A 22172-nucleotide genomic window follows, 5' to 3' on the forward strand; every position below is an offset into this window, starting at 1 on the left:
AAATATTTGTCTCTCAGTCAAAAAATATGTGACTTCTTACTGTAGAACAGGTGCTGTCTGTATTTGTTAAAAGGCAAAACACAACCTCTATCTTCCTGCTACTTACAGTCTAGTTGGCAAATACAAACAAGTAGAGAACATTATAGTGGTGGTGCTATGATGGGGAAGTTCAAAGTAATTTGTTAAAGCAGGTAGCAGGGTAAAGACTAAGCCAGCCTTGGAATGGTGCGAGCATTTTGGAGGAAGTTTCATCTAAGCCAGCAGTTCTCAACCTGGGGGTCGAACGACCCTTTCACAGGGGTTGCCTAAGACCATCCTGCATATCAGATATTTACATTATGATTCATAACAGTAGCAACATTACAGTTATGAAGTAGCAACGAAAATAATTTTATGGTTGGGTTACAACATGAGGAATGTATTTAAAGGGCCAGAAGGTTGAGAACCACTGAAGCAGAGTCCCATTGGGAGTGAGTGCCAGGAGGGGAGGGAGAGCAGACAATAGCCAGGTCAGGACTGTCTCCTGGGAAGGACCATTCATTCACTTTCCTCTGCTCTAAGATGCAGGCCTCAGACTCAGTTATCTCCATGGTCCCATCCAACCTAACATTTTATGATGTTCTATCCAAATTTCAAGGTAAAACTTAGTTGGAAAATAGAATTCAGTAACTTTGCTCTATAGACTAATTTTCACAAACCTCTGTCTTCAAATTATTTAAATTCTCCTTCCCTTAAAACCAGGACTTTAACAACGATAAGGAAGGTTCTAAGGATGACACTCAAATATTGATATTTTATAAAAGCAAATATATAAATAAAAATGTTCATGTATACATGAGCTTCCAACATCTGAAGTGCTCTTAAACATAACACAATATTTCTGTAGCTGTACCTGCAAGTTCCCATTATTATGTAAATGCTATATAATTTTTACTCTAACATAACCCACTTATAGCATATGTACTGGTAAATTATCTTTCAAAGTATGGTATTTTACTAATTTCACATAAAAGCCCAAATCAATTTCAATGTAAAGCTGCGTCGTGGTCAGTTATCACCTTTAAGACCTCTGTCCCCAACCTTTGTTTCACATCTCTGCCTCGTTACCTCTTCCAGTAGAATGCATACCAGTCCTTCATAATTATCAGAGAGGGTTATAGGAACTTTTAATTTTCATCTCCAGACTGGAAATAAGAACAAAACCACATTCACAGTGTTTTCTGAAATTCATCTCTCATTTGTTTCCACTTGTAAAAGACTTAAAATGCCTAATTAATGTTTAGCTCCTCCTTCTTCATTTGCTTTATTTTCAGTCTGAGAGAGCCCCTGGTTTGGATAAAGATCTCAAATTTCAAATATTGGTTTTATCATTGCTCAGTGTTCCTCTTTACATAAAAATCACTTTATGGACAAATTCTTCACGGGCACATAGGCAGGCACTAGAGGACTTGCTCAGTTCCTTAATAAGTAAGTCCATGTAATATATTCAGCCATAGCCAAGAGTTCAATGGTTAATTCTAGATATAGAACGCAGGCTCCAGTACATAGATTTTGATCACAGCATATGCCCTGAAACAAATACCACACACAGTAAAATCCCAATCAAACATGGTTTCCTTGTCTAGCACCGCAAGGGTGAAGGAACAGACCTCCCTATTCTGGAACAATTTGTTCGAGGAGACCTGTGCACCTGCTCGATGATGTTAGAGTAGCTCACTTAGTGGTTTTTTAAAAAGTCTTAGCATCAGGGGAAGGTTCACTTCATTCCCCTTGATGTGGTGGTCTGAGGTTTACAGGTTCCTGAACATAAGATTTGAGACAATCTTGAAAAAAATTACAATCATTTCCAAAGTGCAGACGAGTTTTGATATGCTTCAGTTGCCAAGGAATTTATGAAAACCCATACTTCAGACTTTTCGTTTTTAGATCAATCTCTCGTGTTTGAGGCAAGCTGATTTATTTTAACAGAAAAAAAAATTGCATAGTGATCTAAATCACTTGATTTATCCCCTTGCCTTAAGAATGACTACTTTGCTGTGGACAAGATAAAACTTTTAAGTGTAATAAATTTCAGTATTGCTTAGATGTATTATATCATCGTAAATTTGAAATAACCTATTTTAATCAAACTTAAAAGTCAACATTAGCATAAAGCAACACTTAATTAGCCTGCAATATCCAATGAGAGCTGGGTCCTGTTGGTTACCAGCTGGTAAAGGCACAGTTTTTCACTGGCTCACTGCAGACTCCGTTCAAGTCTCCACTGGCTCTGGATAGTCAGTTATTTCTGTCCAAGCCTGAGATGACTTTTTTAAACTCTAAGTCTTTGGAAAAACAAATATAATTATTTGGAAAGAGTAAAAGTAATTAATATTAATGTCTGTATATAGGTTGATTAAAACCAATTAACCCCAGAAGGGACGGGATGTTGTTAAACTCCTTTCTTGATTAAAAAAAAGATAGGTAAATTTTTGCCATTTGTAGCTAAAGATTTCTTTCGACAGTTTTCACTAAAGACTTCCCACCCCACAAAAAACAAACAAACAAAAAAACCTTTAAAAGGTTAAAATTTTTTCAGACTTGGCTATCTCTAAATTATTTTCTATTTTTACAGGGTAAATACAACATGTTCACATGTATACTACAGAAAATTTAAATGTTTTTTAATTTATCTGTTCCTGCAATTATCTTCACTGTCTTCTCTAATTGAAGAGTTGCAAAAAAACAAAAATTAAAAAAAAAACACCTATGGTGGCTCAACAATGCAGCTCTGCTCAGTCTAATAGCCTGCTCTTAGCAGATATATTCATCCACCAAGGCATTTTCCTATGAATTCTGGACCCGATCTGAAAATTTTGCTCATCAGAGTGTTCTGGGTAACCAATACCAATCAATTGGAGTTGGCAAGAAGCAATACTGGTTTGCCATCCTAAGCTTCATGCAGGATGTACACTGACTTACCTTATGCTATGCTTGATTTCTCCTCTTGGTGCCGAGCTGTCCATCTGCTCTGAAGACGGCCCTTCTGTTTGGTTATCTGTCCTTAAAGCAATTTCTCATCCAACACCTGACAGTCTGGGGTTAGAGCCAAAGACAAGGGTATATACTGGTTGCACTAGGCCTTACTACTAGGTACCTACTGGGTCTAGCCATACGGACATTACAGGAGAACGTACTACAACTCAAAGAAGATAAGACACTAGGTAGTTGCTTAAAATATGACGTTCCTTTTGGCTTTTCCTTAATAAATAAGGAGAATAGTTAACGAGCATCTTCTTAGGGGTTTTTAGGTACCAAAAGACTTTTATTAAGGTGCTCCTTGGTTAAATCTTTCAAAGCTATAACAAGATTATCTACCTTTTCCATGAGTTTCCAACTCTTCAATTTTTCACTCTTATCTCAACTCTTCACAAGTTCTATACATTCCTTCTAAGTTGTACAGTTCAGAACTGAGCAAGCCCTCTAGTAAATAACACATTAGTATAAGAGCACTAGGAAGAAATTCTATTTTTTATTTTATATAAGCTTTTTATTGAAGTATAACATACATGAAAAGGGATTGTGAGTTTTCCCAGAGTGAATATACTTGTCTAATTCGTACCTAGATCAAGAAACAGAACATGAACAGAACTCCAGAACCCTCCTTTCTCCCTTTCAGTCACTATCCTCTACCCCCAAAACACTATATTTCTGAAATATGTGTCATTTTGATTTTAAAAATATAATAATACAATTGGTTCTTTTGTGTTTGCCTTCTTTAACTCAATGTTCTGCTTGTGAAATTTACTCACAGGATTGCATGTAGCTGCACTTCAGTAATTTTCTTGCTATAGAGCGTTCAACTATATGAATGTACCATACACACACAGAAAATCCATACCAGTGTTGATGGACATGTGAATACTTTCTAGTTTGGGGCCAATTACAAATATTTCTCCGTGTCTTTTGGTGTGCATAAAGTAATCAATTTTTGATGAGTATTCACCTGGGAGTGAAATTGATGTGTCATATGGTATGTGTATACTCAGTTCCAGCAGTTACATTTTTAGAAAGATTGTTTTGCTACCCTAATGCTATTCTTGCATAAAAGATGGTCATTGTTTTATTCTGAAGCTATTCTCCACCAGAAAACAGCTTTGAATGGGCATAGACACTTGAATCACTATCAGGCATGAAAAAAAAGGATATAACAACTGAAAAAGGGCTCACTTGTTAGACAGGAAGCTGTACTAGTAGCAAATCTGAGCTGCTATTCCTTGTTTCCCAAATATGTAAGATAAGAGGTTCCTGCCACTAAATGGAGGACAAAGACAACAGTGAGAATTAAACAGAGAGACACTGTCAGCAAAGGCCCCGGAAATTATATAAACTCAGAAGTTGTGGAAGTCAGACTGGACAGATGTAATGGTCAGATTGTTACTGGTCTTGAAGTCAGATGGTTAAATGTACACAACTGGCAGCTTGGTGGTTGTCACTCGTGAGACATTAAGAACAAAAAGGGAGGGAGCTGTCAAGGTCAAGTCAGTGAGTGACCTTTGGCGGTGGATCATGCTGACATTCCTCAGAGGCCCACAGGTGGAAGCCTATTGCTTCGAGGCTCTAGGTCCAGCAGGATCATGCCAACGTACATGTAAGATGGGGCCCAAGTAACAAAATCACAAAACTTCCTGCGTGAACCCATCTCCATGACCACACCCTCTGATCCTTCCTTACCAACTCCTCGGCTCTCTCCTTTCGGCCTCCCATGTGCATTCCTTTCATTTCCAGGTGTGCTGCTTGCTTTATCATCTCCTTTGGTGGCCGATGAGCTACTTTACATTCGTTTCTCTCCTGATTTACCATTTCTATCTTGGTCTCCCCGCCACACAGTAATAATAAATTCCTCTCTCCATTTAATAAACATTGAGGCCCTACTATGTGCCAGGAACTGGGCTAAATACTAAGTAGCTCTGACTTCTTGGGGCTTAGACACAGCTGTTTGAGGGAAAAGGGCAGGGTGCAAACCGCCGTCAACCTGTCATTGGGAGCGGGACACCATCAGATGGAAAACGGGCCCTCGGTGGCTGAGTCACTGGTTCCACAGCTCTGGATTCTGGAAGTTGAGTTCTAGACCCTGGTGTCCAGTGTTTCTCTCTCTCTCTCTCTCTCTCTCTCTCTCTCTCTCTCTCTCTCTCTCACACACACACACACACACACACACACACACACACAAGTGACACTGACAGTGTAACAGACAAGTAGAACAAGAATGAAGATGGCACAATACACATCAGTTCTTTATTTTATATGTAAACCCAACAGCTTCCCTCCAAAAGTAAGGGTATTCTTCAAGACAGTTCTGATTTGTTGAATTAAGTGGCCTCGGGTATGGTAATGTTTTTAAATATATATATTCAAACGGTAACTAAAAAAGCTAAACAGCATTAGCTTCCCCCGATCCAAAGTCCAGGAGCTTTCATTGTGTAGTCAAACCCCCTTCAGTTTAATCTGCCGTTTGCATGGCTTGAGCCTAGGCTTCTGCCTCATTTCTGTTGGGCTCAAGACACAATACAAACGATTGGAGAGCTCGCGTGGGAAGATCGGGAGACCGTTAGGCGATGGGACCTCCTCGGAGGGGCGCTGCTAGCGACCGCAGACCACCCGGTACGGCAGGGGCGAGGGCGCGGCCGGCGGAGGGGCGCCCGGCACCCCGCACCCCGGGCTCCCCCGGCTCGGCTGACCTGGCCGCCGCGGGGCTGGTGCCCGCGACAGGTGTCGCCGGGGCAGGCGCAGTGCTGTCTGCGGGGTTGGCTGCGAGTGCGGCGAAGGAGCAGCCGTCCGTCCCCCAGGCTCCCCCTGACCCCGACGGGAGACCCCGCGTCCCCGCCGCGGACACCGGCCCGGGGTCCCCCAGGCAGGCCTCGCGCTCGCAGGGGTCGCTCTCGCCCCGCGCGCGCCTCCACGCTCCGACTTCTCGCGAGATTTTCCCCCAAACCCCCCCCTCCCGCCCCCTCCAGCTCGGGGCCGGCGGCTCCGCTATGGCTGCACTGCGGAGGCTCCTGTGGCCGCCGCCCCGGCTCCCGCCGGCACCCTCCCCTCACCAGCCCTTCCCCGGGCCGTGGGGGCGGCCGGTGGGGACAGCCGCGGGCCCTCCCGGCCGGCCCTGCCCCTGCCGGGAGGAGGAGGACCGGGCTGTGGCGGAGGCGGCGTGGAGGCGGCGGCGGCGCTGGGGGGAGCTGAGCTTCGCGGCGGCGGCCGGCGGCGGGCTGGTCGGCCTCGTGTGCTACCAGCTGTACGGGGACCCCCGGCCCGACTCCGCGCGGGCGCCGGACCCCGGGCGCCCCTCCGAGGGCGCCGACTTGGAGCCGGAGGACCCGCCCCGCGGCCGGGGGCTGCTGCCCATCCCGGTCGCCGCTGCCAAGGAGACGGTAGGTGCGCGAGCGCGAGCGTCCGCCAGGTGTTCCCCTGCGTGCGGGGCGGGCCCGCGGGGTGCGGGCCCCGTGACCCCGTGACCCCGGCCTTGGGAGGTGGTGGCGGTGTGAGCTCTGCGGCCGCGGGCAGGGCCCTCCCGCCACCGAGACCGACACCTTGTAGGCCGGCAGCCCCGGTGCGCATGCAGCTGCTGCCAAGGCTCGGAAGGTGCTGTCACTGATGATGGAGAACCTCGGAGGTTGCTGCAGCGACCGCGTAGCAAGGGCAACCCCAAACCAGGACAAAACAAAACGAAAACCAAGGTCACGCCCTGCAGAAAGCGGAGGGCGGCCTATGAGAGGAGGGACTCACCGGCCGGCCGGGCGGCCACAGCAGTGATCCCGGAGGCCCGGGCGGGGCGGGGCTGCGAGGTCTTAAAAGACATTATTGTTCATCAGTCGCAAAGGACCAAATGCCAAAACGGTGTAGAGTCGTTATCTCAGGTCAGAAAGAATGAAGATGTCACCAGATAGGGAAAAAAAAAATACACACACAAAAAACCTAATCAAAGGAATCTAGCCCACCCACTCCACCCGTTCCCTAAGGTAGAATCTCCTAAATAGGGACAATAAGTGAGAAGATGGATGGACAGGACAGCGAAAGTAGGAGACTAAAGGAGGCTGACGCCTACAGAGGAATTCGCACGAACATGTTCCGGTATCGTTAGTACTTAATATAAGGTAAGGATGAGTAAAAGGGAAGAATGAGTACAGGGACATGATGTTTTTGTTGCATCAGGATACTTAACAGTCACGTAAATGACTAGGAAAATCGTCTAGGAATGTTTTCCTTGCAGGACTAGAGGAGTGTGAAGGGCTCGGATGACAATAATTTAGAAAAGAGGCAACTGTTTTCAATGAAATGTATGTACCCTTTATTCTTTGCACGAGATGCACAGTGGCGATCTGATGCTGTAGGTGTGTCATTTCTTTTGGTGGAGGCTGTTGACGCATTTAGGTAAAGGAATCTACTTAATTGTCCTTCTAGCAGCAAATCACAAATTCTAAGCATAAAGTACTTTTATACAGTGAATATTTAAAACACTAGCAAATACTTCAACCTGCATCCTCCAGACCCCACACACATCTATAATAATAAAAGCATAATATGCTAATTAGACGAGTCAGCCGAACGACCTTCCAGACAACCTTCTGGATGAAGCCGGGGCCGGGAGGGCCGAGCCCCTTGCACCAATTTCGTGCATTGGGCCTCCAGTATATATATGATACATTAAACTTGTGTTCTGATGGACAAAGACAGAACTTTGCATCAACCACAGTTGATCTGGGAACAGAATAGGAATGTAGGAAACATCAAGTAGTCTTGTTTTCTTCTTTAAAAAAAATAAATTTTACTTTTAAAGTTGAGAGACAGGGTCATGCAGTTTTAATTTAAAAGACCATACTCAGAAAGCCAGGACTCTGAGTTCACGACTTACTGATTGTATCGTTACTCAACTTCTCAAAGCCTGTTTCCTCACCTGCAAAGGAGGTTGGTAGTGTCTTCCTCATACCATTATGAGAGTTAAATGAGATAATACATTTTAAAAAAGAATGGTACCCCTCGCACATAGTGAGCATTCAGTCAATTTGTTTAATTTTATTTGTTCATTTATTTACTTTATGGCTCTATTTATTTGCTTATGTTACTGCTAGGAGCCCAGCACACGATTTGAAATCGCCCAGCACCACCCACTCCCTCTCCAGCCCTTGAAGCAGCCATGGACGCTGCTGATCAGGCCCTCCCCCAGCGCAAGTGTGCGGAGGGCCCTGCTGCCCTGCCCCCAACGCTGCACGTGCAACCTCTTCCTGTCCAGGCAACTGTTATTGCATCCCGGATAATTAGCATATTTCTCTATTTCTATAGGTCTTGTTTATTGTTAGTGAAAGTATCTATACATTGTTTTAGAAGTCAAATAATTACTAAAGTCTGTATCTTACCCTTCCCAAGTTTCCAATTGTACATTCTGATCATTATTACTTTGGTATGGGACCTTTTTCCCCCCCTCTGAAAACTTTTATAATCTTCTCTTTATCCTGGTGTTTAAACAATTCACAACAATAATCACTGGTGTGGACATTTTTTCATTTATTGTGCTAGTTACTTTAGGGCCCTTTCAGTATGGAAATTCATGTCTGAAAGTTCTGTATACTTTTTAAAAAAAATAGATTTTTATTGATTTTCAGAGAGGAAGGGAAAAGGAGAGAAAGACATAAAAACATTAATGATGAGAGAGAACCATTGATTGGCTGCCTCCTGCGCGTTCCACACAGTGTCGAACCTGCAACCTGGGCGTATATGGCCTGATCTGGAATCCATCCCTGACCTCTGGTTTATAGATTGATACTCAGCCACTGAGCCATGCCGGCTGGGCCTATATATTTTTCTTGTATTATTTCTTTGACAGTTTTCTCCATTTTCTGTTTTCTTTTTCTGAAACCTCTATTAGTTTGAAGTTACATCTTCTGACAGTTCCTGATCTAATTCTACTCTTTCGTTTGTTCCAACTACTTCATTTTTTTAGTTGGTTTGCTTTTGTGGGAGATATCTGTATCTCCAGAGATAACTTTATCTTCTAGCCTTTCTATTGAACGTTTTATCTCAGTTATCCTAATTTTTTAATTCGAAGAACTATTCTCTGTTCCCCGGTGTTCGTGTGTTACAGTGATCTATTTTGTTTTATGGCTGCTACGTGTCTCTTTTTACTATAAGGATATGAATTATAGTTTTGTTTTTAAGTTGTCTTCTGCTCCATGCATTGTGTTATCTCTTCCAGGTCCTTTTTTATATTTTATTTTCAATGCTTTCACTATCATTTTGAGGTTTCCTCCACATATCTGTGGTTGTTGCCTATCTACATTTGAGGCCTCTCAGAAGCTCTTTTTATAGGAACATGGCTTTTTATTTGGTGATCTGGGCTTTTCATTAGAGTGGCATCCACATCCCAGTATTTTATAAATATTTTTCTCTGGTCTCATTGAGCTTCTCCAAAGAATGGGAGAAGTGGGAGGAACAGTAACCTGGATGCACAGCACATTGCATGTATGTGCGAGAACATGTGTGTTGGGGGAATACCCAGTGATGTACTTACATATTGTTATCCTCTGTTTTCAGCCTCACAGCTTTCTCTGCCAACACAGTTCCTTGTGTTCCCAAGGCCTTATCCTTTCTGAGATCTGTAACCCGAATTAGCTTGCTTCTGTTTGGTGTCCTCCTCCATGGTACCCAGGTTGTGCCTCTGCTCCTCTGGTCAATTACCTTCCCCCCATCTATTCAAGTTTATAAAAAATTAATGAATTTTCTTGAGTGTCCTTTTCTCTTTCCTAGTTTTTGTATGTTTATACCTTTTAAGAAATATTTTATTGTGATTTTAATGTGGTTTTGGGAGGAAGAGGTTGAAAGAAACTCATAAGGTCAGTCTGCCATTTTTTCAGAAGTATTTTAAACCTGTGTTGCCACTTCATTTATTATGCTTATTTGATTTTCCTGAAGTGGTGGAAATGTCTCCTTTTGATGTTTAAAACTATAGCAAGAACACTTGATTTATAAAGCCTCTTTTAATTAAGCAGTATGTTATATTGAACATAGCCTAGCATATAAATTACCCTGTGTGTGTTATGAGACTAATTTAACTGATGGCAGTATGCAGCAGTAACCTACAGACATGCAGCATGTTCTATTACTGTAGCCTCGAACATTTTTAAAGACATTGCCTCTGAACTTCCAGACGTCCTTCCCCAACTCTACCATACACTCCAAGATGATGACTTTTTGCAGTTATTTATTAATTGCCTGTCTTTTCTGCTTGTCTTTGCCCTTTAAGGAGAGGTCTTGTGTTGGTCTTGATCACCTTTATAGTATCATTGCCTGGTATGAGACATAATCCTGATAGATATGCAATAAAAGTTTGTCAAATGAATAAGTTTATATCAAATACTTGCATGGGACCTGCATATTGAAAAGGCGCAACCACAGTCTGTGAGAATTAATAGCTTAATATCTTGTTCAGCTATAGTCGTTATTTATAGCATTGGAATTGGGAAGACTTCAGTTAAGGTCAAAATTCCAGGCTTTGGGAAACCAAATCACGTGACACTATATTTATTTTAATTGTGCAAGTTTATCTTGCCAAAATTTTTTTAGTAAACATGGCCTTGAACTTTATTAATATTATAAAGAGATGTTGACAAGATTCTGTTTAGAACCTTTTAGTTTTAGCCTTAAAGTATTATTTTTTTATTAATGGAAAAAAAGTTTTATTCTATAACTGCCTTTTTGTTTCAGATCCAGAATTACTTTACTAGATTGCTTAACATACTTTAATCCATTGTTTTACTTATTATACAGAACACATGATCTATTTTATGATTTGTTAATCTTAAGAAGCTCTAAGCAACTTATTTTTATTCTCAAGTAAAAAAGAAAACAGTGTTTGTATCTTTCTTATTTATTTCTATAATAATTGCCAGTAATCATTCATTTTTAAGTTTCTTTCACTTTATCTCTTTTCCAACTTCTTTTTAGGACAGCACATTTTGAGACAAGGCTATGCTTCTTCTTTCAGAATATCGAAGATTTTGCCAGATGTTTAAAATACAAACATTACAGAGTGAGGGAAGTCACATAGAAATTGAAGATAGGTTAATTTTGTATAAAATAACGTTGTTAGGAAGCTAAGTTAGGCAATCACCTCTTTTGGTTTTCTGAATCACTTTGTCCTGCTAGTGGCCCGATCATGGTGTAAATTCACATATGACAATTTGTAGTGGTTTTTTTTTCCTAAGTAAATCGCAGAATAAAATTTGAATGAATTTGGAAATAATATTCCTCCTCTGGCTATACAAAACCTGGAGTTATAGAAATGCATGCACCTGTTGTCTGGGTTGCAGTGAATGATAGTTACAGCATTTTATGGGTATCCTTTTATTTAGATTCACATAGGGAATTAGGAAATGAAATTGTCATGACCTTGAATTTAAATTTTAAAAAAATTTAACATCTGTAATTCTCTTCCAAGACTTAGAAATTGTCCAGAAATGCATATTAATCAGTTTTAGTGAAAGTGTATGTAATGGTCAATGTAATTTCCACATTCAAAATAAATAAATAAAAATACTAAATTGTATTTCAAATTGGAATTCAGGTAATACTATTGGGATTTAATGTAATTTCCAACTTGATTCTCATAGACCAGGGTTGGGGATGGAGCCTGCAACTGAGTTACGTGCTCTTGACTGGTAATCCTCGACCCCTTGTCTGTGGGCCACTGCTCTATCCACTGCACAAACCGACCAGGGTACTATTACATCTTTTAATTTGCTTCTGTTTTGCATTTTCATGATTAAATAGGAGTTTTAAATGATAAAATGAATTTTTAGCTTACTTGTGAAATGTAGGTTTTCAATGAATATTTTTACATTGTCACAACTTTTATTCTGGTCCAGCTTTAGCTCTGAGGCCTCGGCTGCTGAAAACAGGTTTCTGGCCTTTGTTTACCGTCTGTATTTGATACAATGTTGCGGTCCGGCTGGCTGAAGCCCAGCTGAGTAAAGCAGGTTTCTGGGGTTTTGTTTAGCTTCTATATTTGCAACATAGTTGCTTAGAGTTGCAGCTGAGAGGCCGGCAAGTCAGGCGGAGAACGGAGAACGTTGGAGTCCTTTGTCACTGAAGCAAGCAAGCCTCCCTGTTCGCATCAGCTGCCTGGCTGCCGGCCGCCATCTTGGCTGGCAGTTAATTTGCATATCTCCCTGATTAGCCAGTGGGAAGGGTAGTGGAGTGACACCATTTGCATGTTTCTCTTTTATTAGTGTAGACTAGAGGCCCGGTGCACAAAAACTTGTGCACTTGGGGGGGAGGGGGGTCCCTCAGCCCAGCCTGTGCCCTCTCACAGTCTGGGACCCCTCAGGAGATAACGACCTGCTGGCTTAGGCCTGCTCCCGGGTGGCAGAGGGCAGGCCCAATCCCTAGGTGCAGCCCCTGGTCGGGCTCAGAGCAGGGCCGATTGGGGAGTTGGGGTGCTGCCCCCTGTCATGCACAGAGCAGGGCGATCGGGAGGTTGTATTGCCACCCTCAGTCACGCTAAGGGTAGGGCCGATTGGGGGGTTGGGGCACCGTCCCCTGTCACACTCAAGGCAGGGTTGATGGGGAGGTTGCGGCACTACCCCCTGTCACGCACAGAGCAGGGACAATCAGGGGGTTGGGGCACTGCCCCCTGTCACGCACAGAGCAGGGCCCATCAGGGGGGTTGGGGCTCTGTACCCTGTCACGCACAGAGGAGGGCCCATCAGGGGGGTTGGGGCTCTGTACCCTGTCACACACAGAGCAGGGCCCATCAGGGAGTTGAGGCGCCGCCCTCTATCACCCACAGAGCAGGGCCGATCAGGGGGTTGGGGCGCCGCCACTCTCACACTCAGGGCAGAGCCGATGGGGAGGTTATGGCTCTACCCCGTCACACACAGAGCAGAGCCAATCAGGGGGTTGAGGCGCCACACCCTGTCACACACAGAGCCGCAGGGCAATCAGGGGGTTGGGGAGCTCCCTGCTAAAAGGCACAGAGCAGGGCTGATCAGGGGGTTGGTGCGCCTTCCCCTGTCATGAACAGAGCAGGGTGGATAGGGAGGTTGTGGCCCCGCCCCCTGTCACACACACAGCCGCAGGGCAATCGGGGGGGGGGGGTTTGGGCGCTGCCCCCGGTCACGCTGATCCCGGTGCCGGGAGGCCTCACGGCTCCGCTGATCCCAGTGCTGGGAGGCATATTACCCTTTTACTACATAGGGTAGAAGCCTGGTGCACAGGTGGGTGCCGGCTAGTTTGCCCTGAAGGGTGTCCTGGATCAGGATGGGGGTCCGCACTGGGGTGCCTGGGCAGCCTGGGTGAGGGGATGATGGCTGTTTGCAGCTGGTCACACACCCTTCAGGGTGGGGGGTCCCCACTGGGGTGCCTGGCCTGTCTGGGTGAGCGGCTGAGGGCTGTTTTCAGGCTGGGGGTGACTGAAGCTCCCAACCGCTCCATTTTTTTTTTCTTTTTTTATTCTGGGCCAGCTTTAGCTCTGAGGCTTGGCTCCAGCTCTTAGGCCTCTGCTGCTGAAAGTAGGTTTCTGGCCTTTGCTTACAATGTTGTGATCCTGCGGCGGACTAAAGCAGGTTTCTGAGGTTTTGTTTAGCTTCTATATTTGTTACATAGTTGCTTAGAGTTGCAGCTCAGAGGCCTGCAGCGTCAGTCGGGGAACGTTAGAGTCCTCCGTCACTGAAGCAAGCAAGCCTCATGTTAGTTTCAAGCTGCCTGGCTGCCGGCCGCCATCTTGGCTGGCAGTTAATTTGCATATTGCCCTGATTAGCCAATGGGAAGGGTAGCGGTTGTATGCCAATTACCATGTTTCTCTTTTATTATTTAGGATTCCTTTTTTTGAGATGTATAACCCTTAGTAATATGATCTGATTAGTACTTTTTCCCCATAATATAATATTTAACTCACATGGGTAATATACAAACTTATACTACAGATTTTATTCTTTTGTGTAAACTTGATAGGCAAGTTTAAACTATAGAATATTAGTTCTAACTGATCTTCTGTAATTGTGCCAAACCTTGAGAATTTGAGTAACTTTATTTTGTGTAGTGTAAATACTTTTGTGTTAGAGAAAAATGTGTTTAAAAAAGTCAAACAAGTTCTATTTATGGCTGTTTATCTAGCATTAAAGAAAATGCCTAGTCACTTGTGTACTAAGCAGGAATTTTGAAATATATTACTTTTTTACCTTACTCCTTTATTCTCTCAAGTGTTGATAGATTATATAAGCTAAGTAAAATGTGAAAGTTTAGTGCATTGTCATTAAATTGACTAGCCTAGGACATTTGTTTGCTCATTTTCCCAAATTGGGAAAATAGAATCCAAGTGTTCTGCTTTTTTCTCCATTCACTAAATTGTCTTTTAACTATTTTAATATTCAACTCCACCTCCAAAATTTAGGCATAGGAAGTGTATATAAAAGAATTTAAAATAATTCCATTTTTTTTCTGCCTCTGATAAAGATAATATCTATCCAATTGATACTATAAGTATTGACTAAGTGAAATATTTGGATTATTCCTTTCCCTGGAAGTAATATAGTAGATTATTCAAACTGCTTGCAATAATTCAAAAGTGAATATTTCTAACAGGCTTACATCATGTCAGAAAGGCTGTCATAGATTAGACCCAGTTTAAACTAGTTCTAGCCCATTAGTTCTGTACTTCTTCCAACCACTTTAAAGTTATTCTTACAACTCTAAAGATGAGATATGGTTTATAATTCTCTCTCTCTCTCTCTCTCTCTCTCTCTCTCTCTCTATATATATATATATATATATATATATATATATATATATATATATATATGAACATTCACTCATTATCCCCAGGAGACTAAGAAAGGTTTTGAGATATTAATACCAACAGGATCAATGATGGGATCCTAAGGACAATAATAGGCAGCTTGTGGTCTAGGGTTTACAGTGAAAGTAAATCATTGTGACTCGAACTTTCACCAATCTTTGTTGTCTCATGGCTTCCTCCAGACCGTTTCCTGTACAAGTAAATGGGTCACAGCAGGATTTTATGTCCTAGTAAAGAATATAGTGTTAGTATTTTATAGCACAGACTTAGTCAAAGTCAAGACATCCTATTTAGGGAGTAAGGTTAAAATCTATACTTCTTATTTGGATCTAATGTTCTAAATATTATTGGTAAAAGTACAAATACTGGATGCTATTGTGAACCAAATATTTATAAAAAATATTATACATATATATCACCAAATAATAAAATTTAGATCTTATTCTGAATTATTATAGTAGTTATTTTTTAATTTTTATAAAACTGTAGGGAGCAGGCCAACTTCTCAAGGTTGCTGCCATTTCCTAGCAAATTATAGGTGCCCATTGTGTCTTTGGTCTTCTACTGCAACCATTACCCAAGAGAAGTTGGAACATGGCTACAGCCATAAATTGGGTTGAACATTGATTTTCAATAAAATGGTGAAAATTAGGAGGATATGGAGAAGTGAACCCAGAGAGGGATTATCTGAATGTCAGCTATGTAAGAGCAGGAGTTACTCAGGGAATAAGGATATATTGTTTGATTACAGGCAGATGAAGAAGTTCTAGAAACATATCTCTTCCATTTTTTGGTGGTATATTTTATTCAGGAAGTTTTCCTAAGTGGCATTCTTTAATGTCCTGTATGATACAAGTGTCTGCAGTTATGCTTTCTTAATTGTAGGAGAGCAGAGTGATGCCATAGGGACTTTAATTCATTTGGAAGAACAAGGTACTAGGGGTGGGGGGGAGTGGGGAAGAGCAGAAAGATCAGAGGTACCTAACCTATATTATTTGGTTAAGACACTGTAGTATACCTACTGATTCATTCACCACACTACATCCTAATCCAAAAGCAATTTTATCTTCACCGACTAGTAAATATTTAGCATATGCTTGGGAAAATATAGATCTTCCTCATATCCTTTCCCTCATGTCCTCCCTCTACAATGATCTCTTTGCCAATATCTACTTATGATTGCCCTCTACAATGGCTTTAAACTCAGTGATTTTGTGATTATGGAAATAATATAGTGAAGCAGGGTACAATAAAGAGCTTTGCCTTTGTTACGGGTTCCTTATATAGCTGAGTCAGCACCTTTTAAATGGCCTTCCAGGAAGTCTCAAAAAAAGACTTTAATTTGCATTTCACTGACCAAAACTTAGTCTGTTGACCCAATCTAATTGCAATAAAGCCTGAAACGTGTAACCTTTATTCTTTGTGCTATTGTGACAAGCTAAAAGTCTGAGTTCTCTTTCTAAGAAAAACTAAAGAGCAGGTAATATATTTATCAGTCTTTCTTAGTCTTACAGTTGTGTTGGGAAAATGGCTTTGAAATGAAATTAAAATGCATAAATAAATTATGGAATGCCCATTTAATAAAATAAATGGATTAGATTTCTGGTTCTACAAATACAGCATATCAGTCATAAAAATATTTTAAACATCCTTTTAAATACCCTATTGTACTTACAATGAATTAAGGAAAATTGCCAGGGGCAGAAATAAAGAGGAAACTAATAATAGAACACTGTGAGGTGTAGCTTATTTGGGAGAGTGATGGGTCATCATTATTCATGGAATTCTAGGGACTACGCCTATGTGGGGACAGGAGATAAGACCTTTGGAAGTTAAAACTGAGACCTTTCCTTTCTAAAGCTATAGGACTTATCAAAAGAATGAGCTAGAAAATAATCATCCATCTAGTAAAAGTTGATGACAAAGAAATCTGAAGATGTCTGTCTGAGCTCTAAGTAGGAAAAAAAGACTCTCCTGAGACTGTATAAACATGGTCCCATACTTACTACCTCATATGGATTCAGAGTTAAAACTTGTGTTACCCAAGCTGAGAAAAGCTGATGTTGCTGGAAGAATGAAATGCAAAACTTCTTTGGAAGGAAATGCCCTGAACACTGGCCATATCTAAATTCTATAAATAAGTTATACAAGAGGATAAGTTTATAATCCAGAAGTATAAAATATAAAGTTCTATAAGAAAGAGCCAGCTGATTAGATTCCTAACAACTTAATAATAGAATAATTTGGTTGAGTCTCTAAGTTAAATATATGCAAAAAGATTAAATACACAATGAAAAATAATAAATAGATTATAATAAAGACTCAAATAGCACTAGAAATGTAAAATATGATCATTGGAGGTTAGAAAGGTTAGGCAGGATATAAGATGTAACTGAAGAGGCAATTAGTAATCTGGAAGGTAATTTTAAGGAAACTACAGAGAATTTAATAGAGGAGATAGCAAATATTAAAGAGAGTTTATGAGAATGGAAAATAGACTGAGATGATCTACAATTTATCTAGCAGGGGTTACAGCTAGGAGAATAGAGAGAATGAGAGAAGCAATATTCTAAGAGATAATGAGTTCTTAAAACAAACAAAGACGTTGGGAAATATAAACAGTCCTGATGCAGGATAAATAAAAATTAATCTATATTTAGTTAGATTCTAGTGAAACTAAAATCAAAGATAAAGAGAGAGAGGGCAGATTTCCATAAAGGGATAGCTTTTGGCCTGATTATACATCAGCCGTGGGCAAACTATGACCCACGGGCCGGATCCGGCCCGTTTGAAATGAATAAAACTAAAAAAAAAAAAGACCGTACCCTTTTATGTAATGATGTTTACTTTGAATTTATATTAGTTCACACAAACACTCCATCCATGCTTTTGTTCCGGCCCTCCGGTCCAGTTTAAGAACCCATTGTGGCCCTCGAGTCAAAAAGTTTGCCCACCCCTGTTGTAGATGAATCTATGGCAATGGGTAGAAGTCAGAAAACAGTAGACTATACCTTCAAAATGCTGAGATAAAATAACTGCCGACATAGATTTCCATACCTAGATAAATTATCATGTAGGAATGAGAACAAAACAAATTTATTTCCATAAGACTGAGAGAATTTACAAGTCTCAGATCATCATTAAAAGAACTATTAAAGGGTGAATATCAGGAAGAAATGAACATAAAAAGAAAGATGAAATTCAAGAAGTAATGATGAATGAAGAAATTGGAAAAAATGGACTAATTCTTAAACAGTGGCTATATATTAAACCAATATTATTATTTTGAAAGGAGTTAAACTAAGGTGGTTCTTAAATATTAAACAATAATAATATACAAGACAGTAGGGCTTGATTAGAGTTAAATGCTATGAGGGAAATAAAAATAAAATTAGATGCCTACTTTATGACATAATAATCCAACTGGATTAGAGTTTTAAATGTGATAAGTGAAACTTTAAGGTATTTAGAAGACTATATATGAAAATAAAATTTTGAACTTAAGAGGGGGAGGATTTTCAAAATAAGACAAGATTTTTAAAAAGCACAATCCAGTATGGTAAATACTGCTACATTTCACTTCATTAAAACAGAATCCTATCTAATAATAGACAAACATGGTAATTAACCGTACCTCCGACACGCTTCCCATTGGCTAATCAGGGCGATATGCAAATTAACTGCCAACCAAGATGGCGGCCGGCAGCCAGGCAGCTGAAGCGAACAGGAGGCTTGCTTGCTCCAGTGATGGAGGAAGCCAAGGTTCCCCGCCTGCCGCCGCCGTGCTCTGAGCTGCACTCTAAGCAACTATGTTGCAATTATAGAAGCTAAACAATTCCCAGAAGCCTGCTTTCAGCCAGCCGGGCCTCAGAGCTGGAGTTGCAACAGTGTTTCAATTATAGAAGCTAAACAAAGCCCAGATACCTGCTTTCAGCAGCTGAGGTCTCAGAGCTGGAGCCGAGTCTCAGAGCTAAAGCTGGCTCTCAGCTCCAGTGACAGCCATAGAAGGTAAATAAATCCCAGAATTAAAAAAAAAAGAGAGAGAGAAAAAGGAGAGGTTGGGAGCTTCAGTCACCCGCCAGCCTGAAAATGGTCCTCAGCCCCTCACCCAGACTGGCCAGACACTCCAGTGGGGACCTCCACCCTGAAGGGGGTGTGACCAGCTGCAAACAGCCATCATCCGCTCATCCAGGCTGGCCAGGCACCCAAGCAGTACCCCCACCCTGATCCGGGACACCCTTCAGGGCAAACCAGCCGGCCCCCACCCATGCACCAGGCCTCTATCCTATATAGTAAAAGGATAATATGCAAACTGACCCTAACAGCAGAAGAACTGGGAATGACTGGTCACTATGTCACACACTGACCACCAGGGGGCAGATGTTCAATGTCAGGGCACTCTCACATGGGGGAGCTCTGCTCAGCCACAAGCCAGGCTGACGGCTGCCAGTAGAGCAGTGGTGTTGGGAGCCTCTCCTGCCTCCTCAGCGGCGCTAAGGATGTCCGACTGCAGTTTAGGCCTGCTCCCCGCTGGCAAGTGGACATCCCCCGACGGCTGCCGGACTGCCAGAGGGATGTCTGATTGGGCCTAAGCCAGCAGGTGGTCATCCCCTGAGAGGTCCCAGACTGCAAGAGGGCACAGGCCGGGCTGAGGGACCCCTCTTTCCCCCCCCCCCAAGTGCACAAATTTTTGTGCATCGGGCCTCTAGTATCTAATAAAATACAAAGAAGTCTCCGAATGGAAGAAGATAACTTATATTATACTAGAGGCCCGGTGTATGAAATTCGTGCACTTGGGGTGGGGGTGTCCCTCAGCCCAGCCTGCACCCTCTCCAATCTGGGACATCCCTTTCACAATCCAGGACTGCTGGCTCCCAACCGCTTCTGCCTGACAGCCTGATCTTCCCCTAACCACTCCCCTGCCAGCCTGATCGACACCTAACTGTTCCCCTGCTGGCCTGATCGCCCCCAACTGCCCTCCCCTGCTGGCCTGGTCACCCCCAACTGCCTGCCCCTGCCAGCCCCATCACCCCTAACTGCCCTCCCCTGATGGCCTGGACGCCCCCAACTGCCCTCCCCTGCTGGCCTGATTCCCCACAACTGCCCTCCTCTGCAGGCCATTTTGTGGTGGCCATCTTTGACCACATGGGGGCGGCCATCTTGTGTGTTGGAGTGGTGGTCAATTTGCATACTGGTTACTAATTAGCATATCAGGGCTAAATAGTATATCCCTCTCTTATTGCATTGGAGGGATGGTCAATTTGCATACTGGTTGTGACTAATTAGCATATGGAGGCTAATTAGCATATATCTCTTTTATTATATAGGACTAGAGGCCTGGTGCACAAAAATCTGTGCACTCGGGGGGGGCGGGTGTCACTCAGCCCAGCCTGTGCCCTCTCACAGTCTGGGACCCCTCAGGGGATGACCACCTGCTGGCTAGAGCCCGCTCCCTGGGGGATTGGGCCTAAGATGGCAATCAGACATCCCTCTGGCAGCCCGGCAACCCTCGGGGGATGTCCACTTGCCAGCGGGGTGTAGGCCTAAACTGCAGTCGGACATCCTTAGCGCTGCTGAGGAGGCAGGAGAGGCTCCCACCACCACTGCTTTACTGGCAGCCATCAGCCTGGCTTGTGGCTGAGCAGAGCTCCTCCCATGTGAGAGCGCCCTGACCACCAGAGGGCAGCTCCTGCATTGAGTGTCTGCCCCCTGGTGGTCAGTGTGTGTCATAGTGACCAGTCATTCCCAGTCCTTCTGCTGTTAGGGTCAGTTTGCATATTATCCTTTTACTATATAGGATAGAGGCCTGGTGCATGGGTGGGGGCCGGCTGGTTTGCCCTGAAGGGTGTCCCGGATCAGGGTGGGGGTCCCGCTTGGGTACCTGGCAGCATGGATGAGCGGATGATGGCTGTTTGCAGCTGGTCACACCCCCTTCAGGTGGAGGTCCCCACTGGAGTGTCTGGCCAGTCTGGGTGAGGGGCTGAGGACCATTTTCAGGCTGGCGGGTGACTGAAGCTCCCAACCTTTCCTTTTTCTCTCTCTCTTTTTTTTTAATTCTGGGATTTATTTACCTTCTATGGCTGTCACTGGAGCTGAGAGCCAGCTTTAGCCCTGAGGCTCGGCTCCAGCTCTGAGACCTCAGCTGCTGAAAGCAGGTATCTGGGCTTTGTTTAGCTTCTATAATTGAAACACTGTTGCAACTCCAGCTCTGAGGCCTGGCTGGCTGAAAGCAGGCTTCTGGGAATTGTTTAGCTTCTATAATTGCAACATTGTTTCTTAGAGTGCAGCTCAGAGTACGGCGGCGGCAGGCGGGGAACCTTGGCTTCCTCCATCACTGGAGCAAGCAAGCCTCCTGTTCGCTTCAGCTGCCTGGCTGCCGGCCGCCATCTTGGTTGGCAGTTAATTTGCATATCGCCCTGATTAGCCAATGGGAAGTGTGTCAGAGGTACGGTTAATTACCATGTTTGTCAATTATTAGATAGGATAGCACTTGCAAGGAATAGATTTGCAGAATATATCAGGATGATCTACAAATCAATAAGAAAATAAGACAGTATAACTGAAAAATAAGCAAAGGGTCTATACAGGCAACTCAATAGGAATATATTTAAAAAAAAACCAGTAAACCCATGAGAAGATGTTCAACATCACTAACTATAGGGAAATATTATGATAACCAGAGTAAAGCACCAATTGTTATTAATTAAATTGGTAAAATTTAAAATACAATAATGTTGGCATTGATGTAAAACCACAAAAATTCTTATACTCTGGTGGTAGGGGTACAAATCTTTGGAAAATAGATTGACAGTGTGTGTTAAATTGAGCATTCACATACCTCATAACTCCAAAATTCTATCTAGGTATTATATACTCTTGAGAAACTGAACTGTGTTCATAAAGACACATGTTTAACAATACTTTTACATGTCCCTGGTACCTCCATTTCTCATCCCACAAAAGCTATTCCAAAGTATTGTGTTCCGCTGTAACTGCAGCACACCCCACCTTGCCCTATCTCTGGTAAATGACCTCCATTTTGGATTTGATATTAAATTTATAATATGTAAAACCTAGATGAGATCTTCAAAGAAGTAATTATAGATTAAAGTAAGAGAGGAGGTTCATAGGACACTGTGGGTGAGTGAAACCACCATAGGGCACTGTGTAGATGAGAAGTACCAGCAAAAGTATTGGGAAGGAAATTCCAGGGGAGGAGGACAAAAATCAGGAGTTCTCCCCTCTATCCCTCCTCTAAAACTGTCAAGGTCATCGATGAGTTATCAACAGTGTCGGATGCTGTAAGATGAAAACTGAGAATTGACCTTTAGATTTAGAAACAAGGAGG

General features: G+C 42.8%; 1 protein-coding gene across 2 annotated transcripts in view; it reads left to right on the top strand.

Annotated features, from left to right (window-relative positions):
- Positions 1–5970: 5970 nt before the first annotated feature.
- Positions 5971–22172, top strand: part of MICU3 (mitochondrial calcium uptake family member 3) — a 79153-nt gene continuing 62951 nt past the window's right edge. The window contains exon 1 of one of the 2 annotated variants that reach the window (XM_059685558.1): positions 5971–6407. In XM_059685558.1, the coding sequence (XP_059541541.1) occupies positions 6018–6407 (390 nt within the window). In that variant the 5' untranslated portion in view covers positions 5971–6017. The remainder of the gene's footprint in view (positions 6408–22172) is intronic. The other variant, XM_059685557.1, reaches the window with a different exon arrangement.

Source organism: Myotis daubentonii, chromosome 2, assembly GCF_963259705.1.
Source record: "Myotis daubentonii chromosome 2, mMyoDau2.1, whole genome shotgun sequence".
Taxonomy (NCBI): domain Eukaryota; kingdom Metazoa; phylum Chordata; class Mammalia; order Chiroptera; family Vespertilionidae; genus Myotis; species Myotis daubentonii.